This window comes from Phlebotomus papatasi, chromosome 1, assembly GCF_024763615.1.
Source record: "Phlebotomus papatasi isolate M1 chromosome 1, Ppap_2.1, whole genome shotgun sequence".
NCBI lineage: Eukaryota > Metazoa > Arthropoda > Insecta > Diptera > Psychodidae > Phlebotomus > Phlebotomus papatasi.
In genome coordinates this window covers 15419161-15440663 of record NC_077222.1, presented here as the reverse complement: position 1 = coordinate 15440663, position 21503 = coordinate 15419161, and the positions used below count along the sequence as shown (strand labels likewise).

Sequence of the window (21503 nt, the reverse complement as noted above, 5' to 3'; positions counted from 1 at the left end):
AAAAATGACGACTTGGGGTAAAAAGTAGTAACAGGAATGGGGCAAAAAGTAACAAAAACCGATAAGCAATTTCTGATGTCTCATGGCGAGAAAAAACGTCAGTACCTTGTGTCCATGCTTCTTGTTTGCATTGGTTAAAAACCATTTTGCAGCCTCTTGTATGTTTTTTTGTTTTCAAAATAGCTTGAAAAGCGTTTTTCTCGTTCAGATAGAAAACAGTGTTTTACAAAGGTTTTGAGGAATAAATTTCCTATGAAAATATGTCATCTAGGTAATTTTTCAAATTTACGAGAGCTCGTAATAAAGCGAATCAAAATGTGATGATTTCAGGCCATACGTGACACTATTTGCCCCAGAATTTTTGAGAATGATCACAAAATTACGTTTTAGAAAGCGGCTCGTTAAATGTATTTCTTACATAAAAAAGGGATATTGTACTTTCACAAAGTTGTAGAGCGGTAAATTTCCTATAAAAGTGCACTAAGTGGAAATTTCTGGGGCGCTTGGTTAGCTTGTAAAAACAAAATATCGCGTTTTGTGACATTTTGCCCCAGTCTGCTTTAATAATCTTAACTACAAAATATAGAATAGAATTTTTTTCTTTGGGAAATAAGAGAAATATTTAAATATTCAAGGGCTGGCTCATTCAAAGGCAAGCCACCTTCCCTTACTCAGAAATCGGATTACAATTATTACCATACTTTAAATAATCACAAACTTGAATATAAATTGAGAGGCAGCTTGGATTATGGCTCGAAAGAACATTAATGCTTATTTCTTGGATTAAACAATTTAAAAATAGTCAAATTTGGAGACATTCTTTTTAAAGAGATAATATTTTGTTAGCTGATCCTTATTCTCTTCTATTGCTTTTAATTTTAAAACAGAAAATAGAACTGATACTGAAGCGGTACAAAAAAAGTCACGAATTATTCCAAGCATTTTTCTTAAATCAATAATACGATATTTTAATATCAAATCCGGTTCAAGACACTCTGTTATGCAATGATCGTTTTAAATAGCCTTGTATAATTCCAATAATAATCGAAATTTATTTTGATTAACTTTTGAACAGCAATTTGTCAAGCAACAAGCGATCAACTTTTGATCAATTGTTGGTAAACGAAAAATTTCTGCTCAACTTTTAATCAACTATTGGTAGATGACCAACTGTTGATAAATAAACAATTTTAGATCAAATTCTGATCAACTATTTGTAGATAATTAGCTTTTAATCAACTTTTGACAAACTGTTAGTTGACTATCAACTTTTGAATAACCTCTCTGAACCTTTTGAACTACTTCTGATCAATTGTTCGTAGCTGATTAAATTTTAATCAACTTTGACAAACTATTAGTCGATTACTAACTTTTGATCAACTTCGGCACAACTGTTGGTAAATGATCAACTTTTGATCAATTTCTGATCAACTGTTGGTATATGATTAACTTGGTATCAATTCCTGATCAACTTTCGACCCATTGTTCCTGAACTATTAACTTTTGGTCAAATTTTGACAAATTATTAATCGATTATCAACTTTGATTACTACCTTTGATCAACGTAGTAACCGTTAGTAAATTATGAACTTCTGATCTACATCTAATCAACTCCTGGTAGATAATCAACTATGGGTGATGATTAATTTTTGACTTCTGATCAACTGTTAGAATATGATCAACTTCAGATTAACATTCGATTCATTGTTTCTAGATTATTAACCTTTGATCAACTTTTGACTAACTTTTAGTCGTTCATCAACCTTTGGCCAACCTTTGATAAACTTAAGTTCAATTATTGGTCGATTCATCAATGGAACGGCCCTTATAAATAAAAAATATTTAAAAGAAATAAAATATTTAAAAATATTATTTAAAAATTTATATTCCGGTTAAATTCACAAACGTGAATTTAACTAAACACTTAACAGTTTAACATAACTTGGTTGCATCCTGTTTAAATTGGCGACAGTTTGGTTATAACTAGAATTTGGGCCACAAACAGTTAGTACAATCTTCCATTTTCCTTTAATCTGAGAAACTTTATCATTTTGATAACGCTTGTAAATTTATCACAAATTCAAAAATTTAGAAAGAATTATTACCCTCTTTTTCTTGGAATTTAAACCTATGCGAAACAACAAAAACCAGATTTTTAAACTTATTTCTAATTTCTATTTAGTAATTTGTACCTAAAAATATTTAAACCACGCCCCCTTCGGGAGGAGTGGCTAATAAATTTCGCAATTTTTAAATTTTAGTATTGGACATTCTCAACAGTTGCTATCCACAAACACAGATTTCTTGCATTTCAACAATTTTCCAATGTTTTTTTTTTCAACAATTCAAATCGAAAAGGTATTGCTTATCTAGCCACCATAGTAAAATGTCATTCTTTATCTCTTTTAACATTATCTACAAGAATAATAAAATTTCTCATGTCAAAAAATCCAGATTTTCAGAGTTAAGGAGCACTTCTTAAATTACAGCAATTTCCTTGCTTCTACACCTTTAATGATTCTTAGTTTATTTTCTGTATTTTTTTCCTACGTGAGAGTTCTTAAAAGCACTCTAAAGTCTACTTCCATCTCATGTCTAAGTGTTATTTCTCTCAGAGTATGTTCTCTTAATGTTGGGTTTCGGTTTGTTTTTTTTTTTTTGCGAAAAACTTTGGTGTTACTTGAAGTCCTCGGCGGCATTTTTTCTACTTTGTGGAGCTTTTTTATGGTTAATTTATGGAAGGATACTCAACAAACACTTTTTTAATATCTAATGAATATCCATCCTAAGTAAATTCAAGAGAGGTTTTATAGCTCTTCCTCCCAGTTTATCACGATATTATGCAATTTACGAATGAGATCTCACAGATTTGGCTGAATGATAGCCTTTTTCTCTCTCTGCGGAAAATTCACAGAATGTTGCAGGTTTTCTTGGTGTTGATGACACTACCATGTGGACAATGGAATACTTCATTGGCACTGCCACCCTGAGCTATGAGCCATCCTAGTCTGCAAAATGAACATTTCCCACACAATTACTGCATATATCAATTTACTATTGACGCCAAGGGAGAAAGGCCTCATCCCACAAATGCCACTTACATATCCGTAAAATCGTCCGAGTCCGTGTCGATGCCAGTGTAGAGAGAATCAGCACACAATTCCTGGGCGGAGACGAGATAGAAAATTTGCGTTGGGGATAAATTCAGACCACCCAGGCGCTCCATACCCTTAATGGGGCCTGTGAGTGACAGGAGGGAATGATAGGCTATTTGCATGCCGCCCGAATGTATAAGGATGTCCATGCGGCTCGAATTGGAAAATATATTCACACTGCCCGGGACACATTTTAGGGCTTTATCCTCGAATGCTCGTGTAATCGAGCGCAGAATCTCTTTTGCTATTTGAACACCCACCGACGCATAGTGCAGATACGGTGGTAGTTTTGGTTTGAAGTATGGCACCAGCACCACAGACAATGGTACAACTGCGAAAATACCGCATGCATCCAACAATTCATTAAAAGGTAGTTCGTGACCAGAATGACCATTCACTGTATTAATCATCTCAATAACTTACCAATTGAGTGACTTAGTGTATCGTAGAATGACTGAGCAAGTATAGGATACGCCCAACTGGAAGAACACAAAAGAATATTTAGTCGTGATTTTTTATCCTTTTCAATTACAAGGGTAATTAGGGTAAGTGTGCCAAATTCCGGCCAGCTTGCAATTTCGGCCACTTTTTTTGTTCCTCGAATTTTCATGAACTTTTAGATTTTACGTACTCTAGAGATTATACAATGCAAAAGAATAACAAAAAATGTAGCTTCGACAAACTAGATGACGTGAAAAAGATATTGAAAGAATTCCCGAGGGGCAAGGAACTATGACAATGAAAGTCTGTCTATATTTTTATTCCTTTTAAAATGTATTAAGAATGATTTTAGAGTAAATAAAGACGGTAAACTCTTTACAAGGTTCCCAGCAATACTGTTTCAAAAGAAAGAATAAAAAAAATCAATTTGTATTTAAAATATTTCAATTCAAACTTTCGACTTTCGCGCTTGCATGCAACTATGCCGAAATTTGGCACACTTACCCTATAACTTAAATAAGGATTTATATATCTTCTGAATAAATGCTTAGTTTAATTTTTACTTAAATCACAAAGGAACAACCCAGCTCTTAATATTTTTCTTTTGGATGGGGCGGTGTGGGAATTGCAATTAGAAATCAGTTAGATGCAAATGCATGCATACAAAACTCATTTCAATATAATGCCATCGAAGTTGTAGAAGTTAAACTAAGAACGAAAGATAAAACCTACAATGTAATATCTTGTTACATCCCACCTGATTCAAATAACGAAATAGTTAAACAAGACTTTCAAAAATTAATAGATACATATAACAATAAAGAAAATGTCATTATAGGTGGAGACTTAAATGGTCACCATGAAATGTGGGAAGATAATTCAAAGAATGATAGTAGAGGAATAATTTTAGCAGATATTATTACTGAATCAAATCTTATTTGTTTGAACAATGGATCTCACACTTACGTTAATATACATAAAAATTATAGTTCAGCAATTGATATAACATGCGTTTCCCAAGATCTAATCACTAATACGAGTTGGTTAGTCGATAATTCACATTTAATTTCTGATCATTATGCGATTTCTATAGATATTCACAGTAATGACACCACTTATCACAATAGTATCAAACAGAAAATAAATCATAAAGGTATTGAAAGTCAGTTACAAGAAATTAATTTTGAACATAATCCCAATCTACAAGAAATAGAGAATTGCCTTAAAACTATTATCCAGCAAAATACAGTAAATATTAATATACAAAACAACAAATATATCCCGAAAATCTGGTGGAATGAATACCTCACAAATCTTTGGAAAATCAAAAGAGCTAAATTAAGGATATATAGAAGAACAAAAAATCTCTTCACGCTGATTGAACTCAAAAAAATAACATGTAAATTAAAAATAGAAATAAGAAAAGCTAAAAAGAAAGCCTGGATAGAATTTCTAAACAGTATAAATCCAAATCATGATATAAAAACTATCTGGAATAAAGTAAATAAGTTCAATACCAAAAAATATAAGGGGAATAATAGTATCTTAAATAATGAAGAAATGGGTAAAAAATTCTTATCGAATAATTATGTAGACGAAGATGAACTTATTTTTCCCATCGAAAAAGTAGAGATTAATTATGACTTCTGCCAACTGCAAGAAATAGACCTCATAATAAAAAATAGCAATAAATCAGCTCCAGGTATAAACAAAATTTCCAATAATATTTTAAAAATGCTACCTCCAAATCTTTTAAGAAATCTCGTTAACAGTTTTAATGAAGTATGGAAAAGACAAGCACTCCCAAAAGACTGGAAAGAAATAAAAATCATAGGCATTCCGAAACCCAACAAAGACCCATCTAATATAGAAAACTATAGACCAATCTCATTAATAAATAACATTGCTAAATTGTTTCACACTATTCTAAAACAAAAATTAGAGAAAATATTAGAAGAGAATAATTTAATTCATAAGAATGTTTACGGTTTCCGTAAAAATAAAAACATAACAGATTACATAATTAAACTAATTGAAATAGTACAATCTAACAAAAGGAATAATAAAAAAACCATGATTATTATAACAGATCTAAACAAAGCATTTGACAGAGTAAACGTTTTCATCCTAATTGAAATATTGAAGGACATGAATATTCCTATTGAAATAAGAGAGTGGATCAAACAATTTTTAGTTAACAGAAAAGTCACTTTAGAATCAAATGATTACAGTTTAACAGTTAATACAAGTGCAGGCCTCCCCCAAGGGTCAAAACTAAGCCCAACTCTTTTCAATATTTATACATCAAATTTACATAAATTAAATGGAGAGCATTGTGAGATCATGCAATTTGCAGATGACATTAGCTTAATTATCTCAGGAAATACGTCACAAGAACTATTTTTTAATGCCAATACAATTCTTAGTAAATTCAATGAAGCCATTAACAGATTGAGACTGAAATTAAATCCTGAAAAATGTTCCTTTATGATATTTGATAATAGCCGTACACATAATAATCAAAATGTAGTTTTAAATTATGTAAGTTTAGAAAGAGTTAAAAAGCAAAAAATTTTAGGAATAATAGTTGATGATAGATTAAGGTTTACTGCACATATAAGACAAGTGAAAGAAAACTGTAAAACTTATATAAATATGTTAAAAATCTTCTGTAAATACCATGGAGGAGCTCATCCTAAAACTCTACTCAACGTTTATAACGCCCTAGTTAAATCTAGAATTTTATTTGGAGTACCAGCATTTTTCAACAAGGACCAAGACTGGATAAAAATCCTTTTCAAGTGATCGCCAACCAAGCACTGAGAGGAATTATGGGATACACCAAATCAACTCCAATTAACGCTATTTTAGCAGATTCAGGCGAATTACCAATCCAAATGGAAATGGAATCAACAACTGCCAAGTACATCGCAAAAAAGATATCCTTGGGACAAAGAATACCCAACTTACCGCAAATTAAACAAATTAAAAACGTACATAATTATCTCGAAGACATTGCTATAGTAACAAAAGAACAAAATATGCCAGTTAACCTTAAAATCAACAAAAGTTTAATAAGAGGCTGTGCTAATAAAAGACAATTAAATAATGTAATATTAAAACAAAGTGCACTAGAAACTATCAACCATTTTAAAGACTATGAAAGCATTTATACGGACGGTTCTCTAGCCAATGGCAAAAGAGGCCTAAGTATATTCTTTAAAAATAGTGGAGAGATTTATAAAGCAAAAATTAATCAAAAAGTGTCAATTAAAGAAGTCGAATCAGTGGCAATTTATTTAGCAATAAAATTCAGTGTAACTATGAAAAAATCCAAAATAATAATATACAGTGACTCTAAAAGCGCATGTGAAAGCTTAATAAACAAAAGTAATAAATTTTACGAAAATAAAATAAAAAATCTTGTAAGTGAAAATAATATCTATGTGATTATACAATGGCTGCCAGGCCATATAGGAATAGAAGGAAATGAAATAGCAGATAGAGAAGCAAAAAAAGCGTTAGACGAAGGAGAAGAAACAAACATTAAAATAACGTTTAAAGAAAGTCATAAAATAAGAAAAGATACAATGTGGGACATATGGAAAGAAAAATGGACAGCAATAAGTGAAATTAAAGGAAAATTTAACTATGAAGTGAGAAAAGGTTTGCTAGAACCAAAACCGTGGTTTAGTGAAATAAACTTATCAACAAAAGAAATTAAAACTTTATCAAGAATCCGAACTGGACATTGCTTTGACAAAAAATTCCTCAACCTAATGAAAATAGAACAAACTAATTTATGCGAAAATTGCAATGAAGTAGAAGATATAAACCATTTAATAATCAAATGTGAAAAATATAAAACGATAAGAGATAACTATATCTCAATTAAAAAAGAAAAAGAAGACATCAAAAAAATACTAAATCCTATTAACCATAAAACCTATAAAGACATTTGTGCGTTTGTAACAAGTATCAAAGCTTCCATATAAACCAGTAAATAGTTGAACAGTTGAACAGTTAATATTCATGTGAATTCAAATGTTAACAAAAAGATCCTGATAAACTCACAAGGGTTGCTTATTTCGACTTATCCTTAGGTCTGTAGCAACCCTGTAGAAAAAGATTTACAATGATCTTTAATCCATTGGCAACACACAGAAAACATTGATTAAAAAATATATATATAAAATGGATATCATGGATGATATCATGATCATCAACATCAACATTATAGCAGCGAAGACACACTGAAGAATTCAACACACATCAACAATTCAACGAACTCAAGTGGCTATATGGACCTTTGCTGAGTCTGACAGCCGTACAAATTAAAAGAAGAAGAAGAAGAAGAAGAAATATTTTTCTTGTAGTAGAGGAGACTGGGGCAAAAAAGTAACAAAACGAATATTTTATTTTCTTACAAGCCACCCGAGTGCCCCAGAAATTTCAAATATTGCAGTTTTGTAGGAAATTTACCGCTCTACAACTTTGTGAAAGTAATTTTCCTCTATTTTGTAAGAAAATACAGTCGTTTTCTTAAAAGCAATTATATTACCATTCTTAGAATTGCTGGGTCAAATAGTACCAAGCATAGGGTATTATCACATTTTGATTCGCTTTATTACAAGCTTCCGTTAATTAAAAAAATACCTAGATGACATATTTTCATATAAAATTTATTACTCTATAACTTTGGAAAATACCATTTTCTCTACCTGAGCGAGAAAAACGTTTTTCAAGCTATTTTATAAAAACAAATAAGAGACTGCAAATCGTTTCACCAATTCAAACATCAGACATCAGAAATTGCTTCAGTTTTTCTTACTTTATGCTCCATACCTTTTGTTACTTTTTACCCGAAGTGGTCGCTTTCTATAAAAAGCTTTCTGGAGAAAAGAATATTTGTAAAATTCTAAAATAGATAGCGGCTTCGTATTCAAAGAATCCAAATCATTTAGGAAATAATCATCAGTGCATACTTTTTGAAAAATTAAAAGGTAATAATTGATGTCATCTGCAAGGAAAATATTTCAAAAATAGGGCTAAAAATTTCTATACGGCATTGAAGAAAGTCTATGTAGGTTATCTATGGAAAATATTTTAAGCCGCTATCTTATTTATCTTGGAAGATACTTTTCCCTCAGTCTCCTCTACACTTTTTAGTTTCTTAAAAAATACTTGTTCAGCGGACTTTTTAGTAATCCAAAGACATCTGCAACAAACATAAACTTTCTCTAATGAATATTCTCTCTGGTAATATTTAATCTTTGACATTGAAAAACCCTTGGAAGAAAAGGATTAAGGCAATTTTCGTACATGTACGAAAAGTCTATAAATTGTGTATTTGACGAGTGTTATTCAGAAATTAAATCTTCCAGTACTTATCAAAGGCAGTTTCTTTATATCAAATAATGAAGAGGGAGGTGAGGCTATATTTAGCTGGAGCTACATTGAAAACGCTATGTTACGTATATTTTTAAAAGAAACTGTGCTCTAACGAAATGTAATTTAGATAGACAAAACAATGAAGGATCAAAATTGAAATATGGCTTGGTCCAACTTCCTTTAAAAATATGCGAAAACTAGCCAAATTTCTAAACAGTTAGCCAGTACCATTAAATTTTAAAATGAAACCAAAGCAACACTCAAAGATTCTGTGAGTTGTTTTCTCTTTAATTCATTAATGTTTGAGTATGTGGATATATGGATTCATGGATCTAAATGAGTCTTTTCAGAATTTCAAAATAAAAAAAATCAGTTTGTTAAAATTTAAAAAAATCATATTATGACATTATAAAATCTCGGTGGCAGCCAAAATCCCAAAAGCCAAAATCCCGAAAGCCAAAATCCCGAACGTCAAAATCCCGAAAAGGCCAAAATCCCGAAAGCCAAAATCCCGAAAGCCAAAATCCCGAATTTTTAAAATCCTGAAAGGGATGAAATTATATGGAGGAAAATGTTTAGAATAATTTCCCAAGGCACAGAAGATTTCCCTTTGCCTCCAGCAAGCGCGAGTCCAATCGTGGGAGTAGCTATGATACTTTTAAGAATTCGGGATTTTGGCTTTCGGGATTTTGACCGGGACCCATAAAATCTATTGTTTGGCCTTTTGCAAACTTTCGCTTTAAATTTCCAATAAAGTCAACAAGAGCTTATTTTCCGACATGAATAAACTGCATTTTAAACAAATATTAACATAGATAAAATCAAATTTATAAATATTTGTTCAGAGTGGATTTTCAACACTTCATTAGTTAACTAAACGCAAATATTTTAATTTATATTCAGGATTTGTAACTTGTTTTTGAAAAAAAGCCCTTTTAAAATTAAATTTTAAAGTTTTAAATCACAAAACAATTGCGAAGGTAAATTACATTATGATAAGGCTTAATTCCATTTAAAATAGGAGAACAAACTTCAATTTAAAAGCTGGTCAAATTCAAAGATGCCCCACTTCGATCTACACAGCTTATGATTTTTCTTATCTCCTCTCATTATTTTAAACTATGCCTCATACTGGCCTAAAAAAATTTAATCTGGAATATAAAAAAAGCAATACAATAATCGGAGTCAAATTTACTTTGAATAATTTTCCTTAGTTTTCAAACAATTTTTCTATATTTATTTAATTATTAGATTTTGTTGTTCTGGGCTATGTCGTCCATTTTGCACTTTATTCAATTTATTGTTTTATTAAGTATGTAATTGCGTGAAAATATCCTTTTTAGACATTATTTTTAATCTTTCATACCGGGTGGGACTTGAACTCATAACTGTTATACAGTCTTGAGACTCAAGGTTTAGCCATATGGCTCAACTTACTATTTTTTATCAGGCAAGCTTTTTGGGAAAATGCAGGCTTAATTTTCAGTATTAAAGAAAAATTATCCAAAGTATCGTACTGTGAAAACCCAATAAAACTGTTGCAGTAGAGCCTCGCTATAGTCCATATTTGGTTCCAGATTTGACATTTAGGTCGCACCCCAGTAGAGAGAGTAAAGCTTACATGTAAGTGATAGAGATTTGTAAGGATCCGTGTAAGCCTTACTTTTAAACGACATTTAAGTCATGTGAAAGCTTTACAAATTTATTGCTTTCAAAATAACTAACATGTATGGCATATGAAAGTATACACTGTCATGTAAGGAATAAATAAGTCACAGTGTAAGGCTTTCTTTCAATTAACATGCAATACATATTAAAGCTTTATTATGTATTGCTTTCGTAATAATAACAAGTAAGGTAATTGAAAGGGTACACCATCATATAAGGCTTAAGTAACGTAAGATGTAAAGCTTTCTTTTAATCAACACGTAAATTATTCTAAAGCTTTACCATGTTTTGCTCTCATAAAACTTAGAAATAAGGTATATGAAAGTTTATACTATCATATAAGGCATAAATACAACATGGTGTAAGTTTTTCTCTTCTTCTACAAATAAATCATTATGAAAGTTTTACTTTTTACTATGTATTGTATGCATATTAATCATCATGTAAGTTCTATGAAGGATACGTTATCATGTAAGACATAAGTATGCCTTACGAATGGCTTACTGGAAATTTTCACTTTAAAGATATAATTCATGCGAGCTACACCGGAGTTCTGATACAAAAGGTTCAGGTGAAATATTTTATTTCTATTCATCAGTGGGGTTTTGTTTTTAACTAAAACCTACTCTACTATTAAGATGAATGATTATGAATATGATACTTGTGATCATATTCTGAAGTGAGTTCTCTAATGAGAGTCACTTCAACTTTTTCTACGAATGCTCTTCATGAAAAGCGTTCGTCGGCCTTATATTTAAGGCTTACTTAGGTGACAAAAAAGTAGTTATACAATGTTAAACGTCCATAAAAGATAGTTTGACGTATGACTTACAAGTTGGTCCTTTTTAGGGCTTACCTTGAATATTTTTTGCCTTCTGAAATGCTTTACATGAATGCAATTCTTATGGCTTACAAGTATTTATTACTATAGTTTTACAGAATTTGCTTACAAATGCTTTACTTGTGTATTTATGTAAGGTATCCTTAAAAACCATAAAAATGCATCCAATAGCTTTCTCATGCTTTACAAGTAAGGCTTATGTAAGTGACAAAAGTGTGGTTATACCATGTTAAACCTCCATAAGCGATAGTGATTTGTAAGGCTTACATGCACTATCATGTAAGGCTTATGTAAGACATCTTTTCGCTACTGGGACTATAGTCCATGTCATTTTTTAAAATTATCAACGACTTTTAGTATTGAAATTGTTCGACGGCTTCCACTTTCTTTGCGATTGTGGTACTTGTCCTCGCTCTCTTCATTATGGATCACAATTATCATAATTATTCAATAAAGTTTGCCAAAAATATTAAAATAATTATGACAATATTGCACGTCGCGTACTAAAAAACATAACCTAAATTAAAATCAGTGTTTTGAAATCAACGGTCTATAAATTGTGGACTATAAAGCGATGGCCTATAGCGGGGTTCTACTGTATTTAGGTTTTTAGTACCCTCGAGAACTGGGCTAAACCTACAGTCTAAAACCCGTCTAAAAGACGAGCCAGTGGTCTTACTGCTGGCACCGATGATCCGACCATTCTTATTAATTACACTACGATACCCTCAAATTTTATTTGCAATACCACATTTACCTTCATTGGGAATCTGGGTATTTTTGCTCGATTTCAAACAAGCTAAAAAAGACTAATAAAATATTTTACTTGTAATTTCAAACCCGCAAATCCACTTGATAAAGCATTTAGGGACATTTGTATCACCGCGTGAATTTATGTTAGCTATGAAATATTTATGAGGGTTCCGTATAAAATGTACCATTGATGAGAGTATAGCGTTCTCGAGTGAAAGGAATTTCTTTAATGAAATAAAATACCACGCGAATTTCAAGTGGAGCAGGCACTAAATATAGCCTATAATATGAAGTGGATAAATTATCTCGAATAGAGCTCTAATGGAACAGTAGATGGACGTAATGAATGGGAAAAGGAATTGAAGATGAAAGAGCTACAATTGGTCAGGTTATATAAATGAAAAGCTTTGCTGAAGCTGAATGAACTGAAGATACTCACGCAACATGCGAATCCATGGTCATGTTGAAATTGGGAAGTTGTTGCAGTTGAAGCTTATAGAGTTTAAGGATGTTCTCAAACCAGTTGTCCGAGCTGACTTCCACCTTTTCCAGCATCTGAGCCATTCGTGTGTGATTGTACCACATGGGCCAGGGATTGGCTTGAATCTTCAATGATGACAGTTTGACTAGAGCTGCTCCTCTGAGGGAAGGTGCTCTCTTAAGGTGGGCTTTTAGTGTCTCAAAGAGCATTTCCACCTGTTCCCAAAATCAGAAAATGATCTTTCAGAATGGTAAAGCCAGAGGATATGGTGACAACTTACTCGATTAATTGACTGTCGGACGGTGTCCATTGAATGCTGGGTCATGTACAATGCCGATGAAGCTTGGGGCAGAGCCCACATTGTGGCTTTTGTACACACCATAGGTGATGGGTGGGCGGGCGGAAGCGCACCAAGTGCAAAGAGAAGGAGCAGGGAGTTGTGTATAACTCGGGTCTGATGGGCTGAGGAAGTCAGAAGTGTATGGAGGCGATTGAAGTAGTCCAAACTACGGACCACAATAGGTCCTGACCAATTTTGTGGAATTACATCGTTCCACTTTAGCTGTTGAAGCAAACAGGAAGCTAATTAGAATTTGAAAAATTAACGTCATAACCATTTATGCACACGTGGTGAAAAGCACCGTGCACGTGGATGTTGGCTACATACCACCCAACCCTAAGTTTCATGTAAATGGTTGCTTATGCATAAATAATTTGGGTCTTAGGGGTTGCTCACTAAGTACAAATGGGCGATACTTTCAGGAATGCCTCACCATAAGGGTGCTATTTCCATGAAAAATGAACATGTTATTTTCAGCACTTTACTTTGCTTCTGCATTATCGATTTTTCGATCAAACAGTCGTGACTGGAACCAATACTAAGAAAAGTCGATAATGAAGAACTGAAAATTCTCAAAAAAGATAATTTTTTATTGGAATAGCAGCATAATGAAGCTGTTTCTTTCAAAAAGAACTCATAAAATTAGTATTATTTTTTAAGTCTAGTAGGGTAAGTGTGCCAAATTCCGGCCAGCTTGCAATTTCGACCACCTTTTTTGTTTATCGAGTTTCCATGAACTTTTAGATTTTACGTACTCTAGAGATTATACAATGCAAAACAATAACACAAAATGTAGCTTCGACAAACGAGATGACGTTAAAAAGATATTGGGCGAATTCCCGAAGGAAAAGGAACTATGAGAATGAAGGTGGCCGGAATAGCGCACCAAAGCTATGTCTATATTTTTGTTTATTTTAAAATGTATTAAGAATTATTTTAGAGTAAATAAAGACGGTAAACTCTTTGCAAGGTTCCAAGCAACACTCTTACAAAAGAAATAATTAAAAAAAAAATCTATTTTTATTTAAAATATAACATTTCAAACTTGAGACTTTGACGCTTGCATGCAACTATGCCGAAATTTGGCACACTTACCCTATGTAAAATCAAATTTACTTTTAATTTTCTATCTTTGTTAACGATGACAGCGTTACAGACAAATAAATCTTATAAAGAGACAAATTTACTTATAGTATCAAAAACAGAAGAGCAATAATGAAAATTTTAGATAAAAAATAAATGAAAAATATCATTACAAGTGAGCTTCATTACAAGTTTCTCTTAACAGGGTTTTAAATTATTTTACGTCACATTCATTTAATGAAGAAAGGCTCGCTAAAATTGATATTTATAAATTTTCAATAATATTAATACTGAAAAAGTATGGTAAATCAAATCACAACCCCTATCTTTACCAGAAGTTGTGATCCATGAAAAGCCTCGACAAAATGTAAAGAATTTGGACATGAACTGAAGTATATGGACATTTTGAGAAAAACATTGTTCGTTTGATTATTGTGAATCGATGAAAATCCAATACTTTGAATGACTTTAAACTATGAAGACATTTTTGTTGGTACTTGATTAATTCCATAACTTAAGATATTTTTGATCAAAAATTCGAGAAATAAGCCTGATACATGTTCTGCGGTCTCAATAGAGTTAAGATATCTGTGCCAAATTCCGGACAGCTTAAAATATCGGACTCGCGTCATGTTCCTCATTTAAAAAATAGCATTTTACTTTTTATAAAGTCTTTAGAGAATTGAGGAACAAAAATAACGTGCTTCAACAAATGAGATACTATAGAAAAAGCTTTGGAGGAATTTGGAAATAGCAACGAACTTTGAGAAGCTTTGCGTCCGATATTGCACATAAAGCAATGTCTTATTTTTATTTAATTTCAGATGTATTAAGTTGTTTTTAGAGAAAAAGATAAAGTTAAACTACTCAAAAGCAATTTCTTCAAACGTGAAACACGAAAAAATCATTTTGTATTTAAATATATAATGCTTAAACTCATAATATTGATACTTATAAGCAAATTGTACGAAATTTGATACATTTACTTTTTTGCCTTTCTTCTTCAATGTGTTCTTAATTTTTTATTCACTTTAAACGATCGTTGTATGATGGACAGACCCTGTAACATTTGATTTTAATTTTTTTTATACTGTTAATATTGATTTTAAGGCATCTAAATTCATGAGGATCTAAATGCTTTAGATCCTTTTGAATTTAGTAAATGTTTATATTACAAATCAATATCAATATATGTGTCCACCGCCGTCTTGTCATGCTATAACACCTCATAGTAATATGAAGCATAACATAAATTATTTTCGTTGATATTTTTATTGATGTAAACTCTTACACATTTATTAATTCATAAAGGAAAATCTAAATTTAACAACAAAAATTGCTTTTAAATCGACTTAAATAGCTAATATAGTTTCTCATCAATATAATATTATTTACTCATTTTTATTTGATATTCTATTTATATTTAAGAAGATATCAGTGAAAAATAATATGAATCATCATCGCGCCGTAAAATTCGAACATACAGTCTAATAGTAAGAGGTAAAATGGATTTTCAAATGGAGTTTAATTCTAGTTTAATTCGTCAAATATTTTAATTAATAAACACATTTAATTATTGTAAAGTTGCTGTTTTAATTTTTTTTTTATTTTTTTGTTTCATTTTACTCTTATTTCTGTATGTGTTAATTAATAGTAAAGTTAAAATGATAATTTGTTTAATTGAAAGTGGAATGATTAAATATATTTAATAACATTTGAATGAAAGTTCTCCGGTTCTTCTTCAGAATTGTTTGTTTGCGAAACACTTAGTTTATTTACATAAATTGCTAAACAAATTTAATAATTTATTCGGGTCAATTAAAACAAAAGAATAAACTAAAAAGAATTTAGTTCTACACAGAAAAAAATTGTTCGTAAATGTTTGTGAATTGAGGAGTTACGAAATGCTCGTAAATTGCATAACCCAAAAAAAGTTCGTAAAAGTTTGTATTTTCTCACAAACATTGTTTGTAACATGAGCACTTGATGAGCATTTTATTCTTTTACAAATATTTGTTCGTACAGCTTTGTTTGTCTGACAAAACTGTACGAACAAATGACAAAATTCTACAAACCTTTTTTTGTGTTTTTATTTATCTGTTTATTTAATTTTCATTTGACTTTTGAGACGCAATTCTTTAGAAAGCATAGTGTAGTAGCATAAGATAGAGAAGGGAAGTAACAAGCGTCCACCGCCGTCTTAACGTTGGTGACCAATCTCCAGCGCAAAACGCTGGAAAAGCTATTTCACTCTTTATGAACATTTACGAACAAATGTTTGTAAAAGACCGAAAAATACCCGTCAAATGAACATATTACGAACTTCGAACTTTTTAGTAAGTTATACGATTTACGAACATTTCGTAAGTCTCCAGTTGGAATTAACAAACATTTAACAAACAATTTTACAAAGTATTTTTTCTGTGTATTTTCTGTGTAATTAAAATTCAAATTTACATTGGCTATGTTGCAAAAGATAGAATGCTTATTTATAAAAAATAAATTCAAAGTTATAATGCCGTAAAAGATGTTAGTTACTCGCCCTTTATACTTCCTGAAAGTCTTATAAAACTATAATCATATTCTTGTCTCCGTAAGGTTGACAAATATGAGACATGCTTGAGCCAAATGTCTTTTAGGGTTTTACTCGAGAAACTTTGTGCATTTGTCGGAAAAAGTGACACAATGATAAAAATGCATGTTTGTAATTGTTACATAAAACATTAAAGACATTTCAGATCACTTGCATTCGGCTTGCAGAAGGAATTTGATGCAAAATTCAAAGGAATTTTGTGCAAGAAATCAATAAAATTGTCACTTACGTATGAATAAGTCGTTGACAGTGTTGTAACATTGTAAACTACGTAACTGTTTGAAAAGTCCCGATCAAGATGATGCTGTCGAAGCTGCAAAAAAGGACACGATGAGTGCTTGGTGGAGGAAATGTGAATGACAAGAGTACCGGAAAAAGCGACAGTAGCTTCAACTTCCCCTAGAACGGAAATGGAATCACTCACCCTATTCAATTCAGACACAAAGTTACGAATCAAATCCATCTCAGATTGTCGTTGCTCCTTACTCAGACTGGACGGCAGAAAGACATTCATGAGATCGTCCAGGAGTTCCGGTACATCGTTTCGAATTTTGTAAGGCGGTGCTTTTGGTCCCATCCATCGTATTGTATTCTATATGTGAATTATATGGCATTAAATCAAATTGTACAAACATATTAACCTGATAAAAACAGCACAGGTATGATCGATAAATGGGTTGATTTTCGGGGGAAAGGTCATGGAAAAAAAATAGGGAGGATTATTGATGTTGTGGATTTTACCTCCAAAACCGGTGCTGACGTCGTTGGTCCATCAATAATTAACATAATTTGTGGCTTACGGCCGTAACTCAAATCAAAGTAGATGCCAATAAGCGGTGTGGGGCCGAGGGCGGCAATTTTTGACATGAGTGGCGCAATGCTGGATGGCCCCAAACTACCATTTGGCAGGTATCCACCGAGACTCTCCAGCAGGAGGCGAATGCTCGAGGAATTGAGGCTCTGACGGAGGCAACTTTCGTACAAACGCCCTAATTTGCGAAAAACACCCGAACTCGTGTTGGTCTCCAGTAGATCTAGACACGCAATTGAGGTAATTTACCATTAAACTAGCTGGTGAGAAAGTATATAAAATTCAGGAAAAAAAACATTCTCCAAGGGTGCAATTTGTGAACTACTTTCCCTTTACCCGGAAAGTGAACTAATTCTTGCTTATATCCTGCACGAAAACTTTTCTTTGTTATTTCACAAAAAAAAAAACTGTGAAAAAAAGTTAGATAACTTTGCCATCTCATGTTCTCAATAAATCTACATTCTAAAATTATGATTGATGTAGAGCATGAAACAATTAACCCTCTATTCCATTAGATCCAAACAGTTCATATGGATTGTCTCGACCTGATAAGTTTGGTGCTCGTATATCTTGAGAATAATAGTTAATTTTCCTAAGGGGATAAGAGATTGAATAAGTTTATAACCTCGGATGACGGAAGTATCGGACAGCTCTTTTTTATGTTCTTTAACAAGGAAGAATTAGTGGAAATCTGTACTTCACTTTCAGAACTTTGGAAATGTTTCAAAAATCACTAAGTATTCTAGCCGCTTTTGCATCTCTTAATAGATTTTAAATACCGAGAAAACTTCCAATTCTAAGCAATTATATTTCTATGCTATTTTTCTATATTAAAATGAATAAAATCCCCTGACGTTTGTATAAAGAAAACTTTGAATTTTTTTTCAATTATGTTAAATATAGATATAAATTTTTTCTGTACGCAGAATTAATATAGGGTAAGTGTGCCAAATTTCGGCATAGTTGCAAATAAGCACCGAAGTCCTAAGTTTGAAATGCAATATTTTTATTACATATTGATATTTCTTGATACTTCCTTTTCGGTACGGTTGTGTGGAACCTTGAAAACTAGTTTATCATCTTCGTTTTAAAAATTAATAAAATTATGGGTATTGCTTTGGGTAGTATTCCGGCCAGTTTGAGTGAAATACCGTCCACCTTGTTTGTGATCACCTTTTGTGACGCAACGGAGAGGAAATTTCGGAAATTTCAAAACGTCATACGGAACGAGTTTAATATTTAGTTTAATACGTTTATATGACTCACAAGCCCTGAGATCTTCCGTGTAATTTGTCCTGAAGACCTGAAGAGTAGCATCTCAAATTTACGCGCAGATTCCCGTAGCAATTTGCCCTTCCTGAACTCTTCCAAGGCCTTTCCACATCATCTTTTTCATAGAAGCGATGGGTTTTTTCTATGGACATTGTAGAACTCAGAAATTGAAAAAAAAAACATAAAATCAATAATAAAATTTAGGAAAGCAAAAGATGTTGCCGGAATAGTCAACACTACCTCACCGGAGAGACGCTCACAAAGTATATACTTTTTACGCGAAATACAGGATCCAGCTGGGAAATTTCACCCGAAATTTAAAGATTGATTCATTATTAACATAAACAGAAACAATCTTTAATGAAAACTAATCAATTTTCATGAAAAATAAATCTTTTATTTATTAATAGGACTGATAGTCCTCTATACAAAGTAACGCATTAGATGTGCATGAATTACAAATGTATCGTTGTGAGTGAAGCGATGAATAATCGATAAGTCCCATGGTGGGGTTCGACGTCCGATCAACACTCCCTCCGAGCAGGACCGTAGATGCTCAATGAAAATATTCAAAGCAATTGAAGAAGAGCTCAACCGGTTGGGAGCTAATGAACGACAGAGATCGCTGCACAAAGTATAGACTATCTGGCGGTGCTTCATGACGATTATTATTGCTGTGTGTTTTTACTGGTACTACCTCATTCAAAGCTGTCTCCATCCAGATACTCATTTTTTCCAAGCTTGCACCGGGCGCGATTCGATCTCACTTGATCGAATCAGGGACTCTGCGCCAAAGAGCCCAGCACTCTTACCAACTGAGCCAATTAGTCCACACCGAAGGAAAACCTCTTGCACTTCACCACAAATCACAAGACTGCTAGAAGCACAATCGATCTGTCATATTTTTTGTAAGACCCCGTCAAATCATTGCTCTACCTGCCGATTTTACTCGGAGGTTTTTTGAATTTTAACGGTATATTCTAGTACATTCAGAGAAAATCTGCAGATTCTCGGCAGAATTTCTCCCTAGAAAATTTGCATAACCTCCATTACTTCACAAAAATATTGTTGATTTATGAAGAAACTGTAGAAGTTATAAAGAAAATTGTATGCTCTGCTTAACAAGCATTACCGAATACACATTTTAGATACGTAAAAAAACTGCGAGCAAAAATACTAATTTCTTAAAAATCGCCAATCGAATGATACAAAAACACGAAATTTTGGTCGACACTCTGTTTAAAGTTTTCACTTCACTTTTCTCTACTTGTAACACGGCGTCGCAGAATTCTTTATTTTATATAAACACCGTGATATCACTAAGAATAACTCTATAGAATTTTGCAAACTTCAGTGAAAAATTTTTCCATCTCTTCTGACACATCTTGTCTGGAAAGTCTGGAATGTAGAAAAAATCTACAGAATATCTACAGAAATTCATCAGAGATTCGTCATAAATCTGCCGAAATATTCTGACGAATTTTGTCCCAAGCCCAAATAAAATTCGTAAGAATATCTACAGAATTTATCTGCAGATATTCTGTAGAGGTGTAGATTTTCTCTACAGAAATCTTAAAGATATCTGCAGATATTATTTGACGGGACTCTTTCCATATTGAGTTTTTACAACGCAATTTAAATTCAAATTATACCTAAAATTTAACGGTCTTTGTGTTAATACATCCTAAAATGAATAAATATTTAAAAGCAAAATGAATTCATTGACTATTCGAAGATAACATACATAATTTGAATAATTTTTATTTCCATGGCCGAAATTACACTCAAAGTGGCCGAAATTAGAATGGCCGAAATTTGGCACACTTCCCCTACTGATTTTTTTCTAAAGTTAGTATAGTAGCACTTCCGGCAGATGCTACTTTTTGGAACAAATGTTAGAATTCTTTTTTGACTTGCGATATCCATCGGTAATGTAACTGGGTATTATTGGTAGATTCCTAATCTCTTAAATTAAAACAACTTCAGGCATAAAGGCCACCTACATGCTACATTCGTTGCTAGTGCCATCCACTTCAACGGCATATTTTAAGTTGAGGACCAATAGTAAGGGAAAATGGTCTGCCTTTGAATGCGGCAACCTTTGAATGTATCAATTTCTGTCTTATTTTCCAATGCAAAAATACTATTTTGTGAACAAAAGTTAATACTATTAACTATTTGCTATTAACTTCGATTAACAAAATGAAATTTTAGCTTTAGAAAATAAGAGAAAAATTGAAATATTCAAAGGCTGCCGCATTCAAAGGCAGGCTGCTTTCCCCTATGTCGATTTTGCTATTGTAAGCCTTAAATTTAACAACTTTATAAATTAATATTAGCTCAGTTCTAATTTAAAATCAAAGCATTTGTAAAAGTTTTAGATAACTTAAATTTATATAAAATTTAAAAATCACACACTTTCACTTAATCAGACATCCATTCACTTTCAATTGCCTTTGAAGCACTTCTGATGTTCTGATCACAATGACTCCTCTTTATTTTTTAACGGATTCGATCGAAGGTTATGTATATTGCTATAGGTCAGATTCATTGGACAAAATAGACAAAATTAAGTTGTGCAATACTTCCGTCACCCAAAGCTTAAATAAAGAATCTCAGTTAGAACTTTCCCCTCCCTGGAGAGGTTTCATGAAAATCCGTCCATTTGAAATCT

General features: G+C 32.2%; 2 protein-coding genes across 2 annotated transcripts in view; one reads left to right on the top strand and one right to left on the bottom strand.

The window, feature by feature from the left end:
* Positions 1–2525: 2525 nt before the first annotated feature.
* LOC129810205 (endothelin-converting enzyme 1) overlaps positions 2526–21503 on the bottom strand; it is a 32377-nt gene continuing 13399 nt past the window's right edge. Inside the window, exons 3-10 of the mRNA XM_055860530.1 lie at positions 17488–17780; positions 17171–17338; positions 16976–17059; positions 13011–13292; positions 12689–12945; positions 3579–3634; positions 3102–3486; positions 2526–3008 (exon numbers count right to left, since the gene is read on the bottom strand). Coding sequence (XP_055716505.1) covers positions 2909–3008; positions 3102–3486; positions 3579–3634; positions 12689–12945; positions 13011–13292; positions 16976–17059; positions 17171–17338; positions 17488–17780 — 1625 coding nt within the window. The 3' untranslated portion in view covers positions 2526–2908. The remainder of the gene's footprint in view (positions 3009–3101; positions 3487–3578; positions 3635–12688; positions 12946–13010; positions 13293–16975; positions 17060–17170; positions 17339–17487; positions 17781–21503) is intronic.
* LOC129810206 (uncharacterized) lies at positions 6389–7958 on the top strand. The gene has a single exon (XM_055860531.1). The coding sequence runs from the start codon at positions 6428–6430 to the stop codon at positions 7589–7591; it is 1164 nt and encodes a 387-aa protein (XP_055716506.1). The 5' UTR covers positions 6389–6427; the 3' UTR covers positions 7592–7958.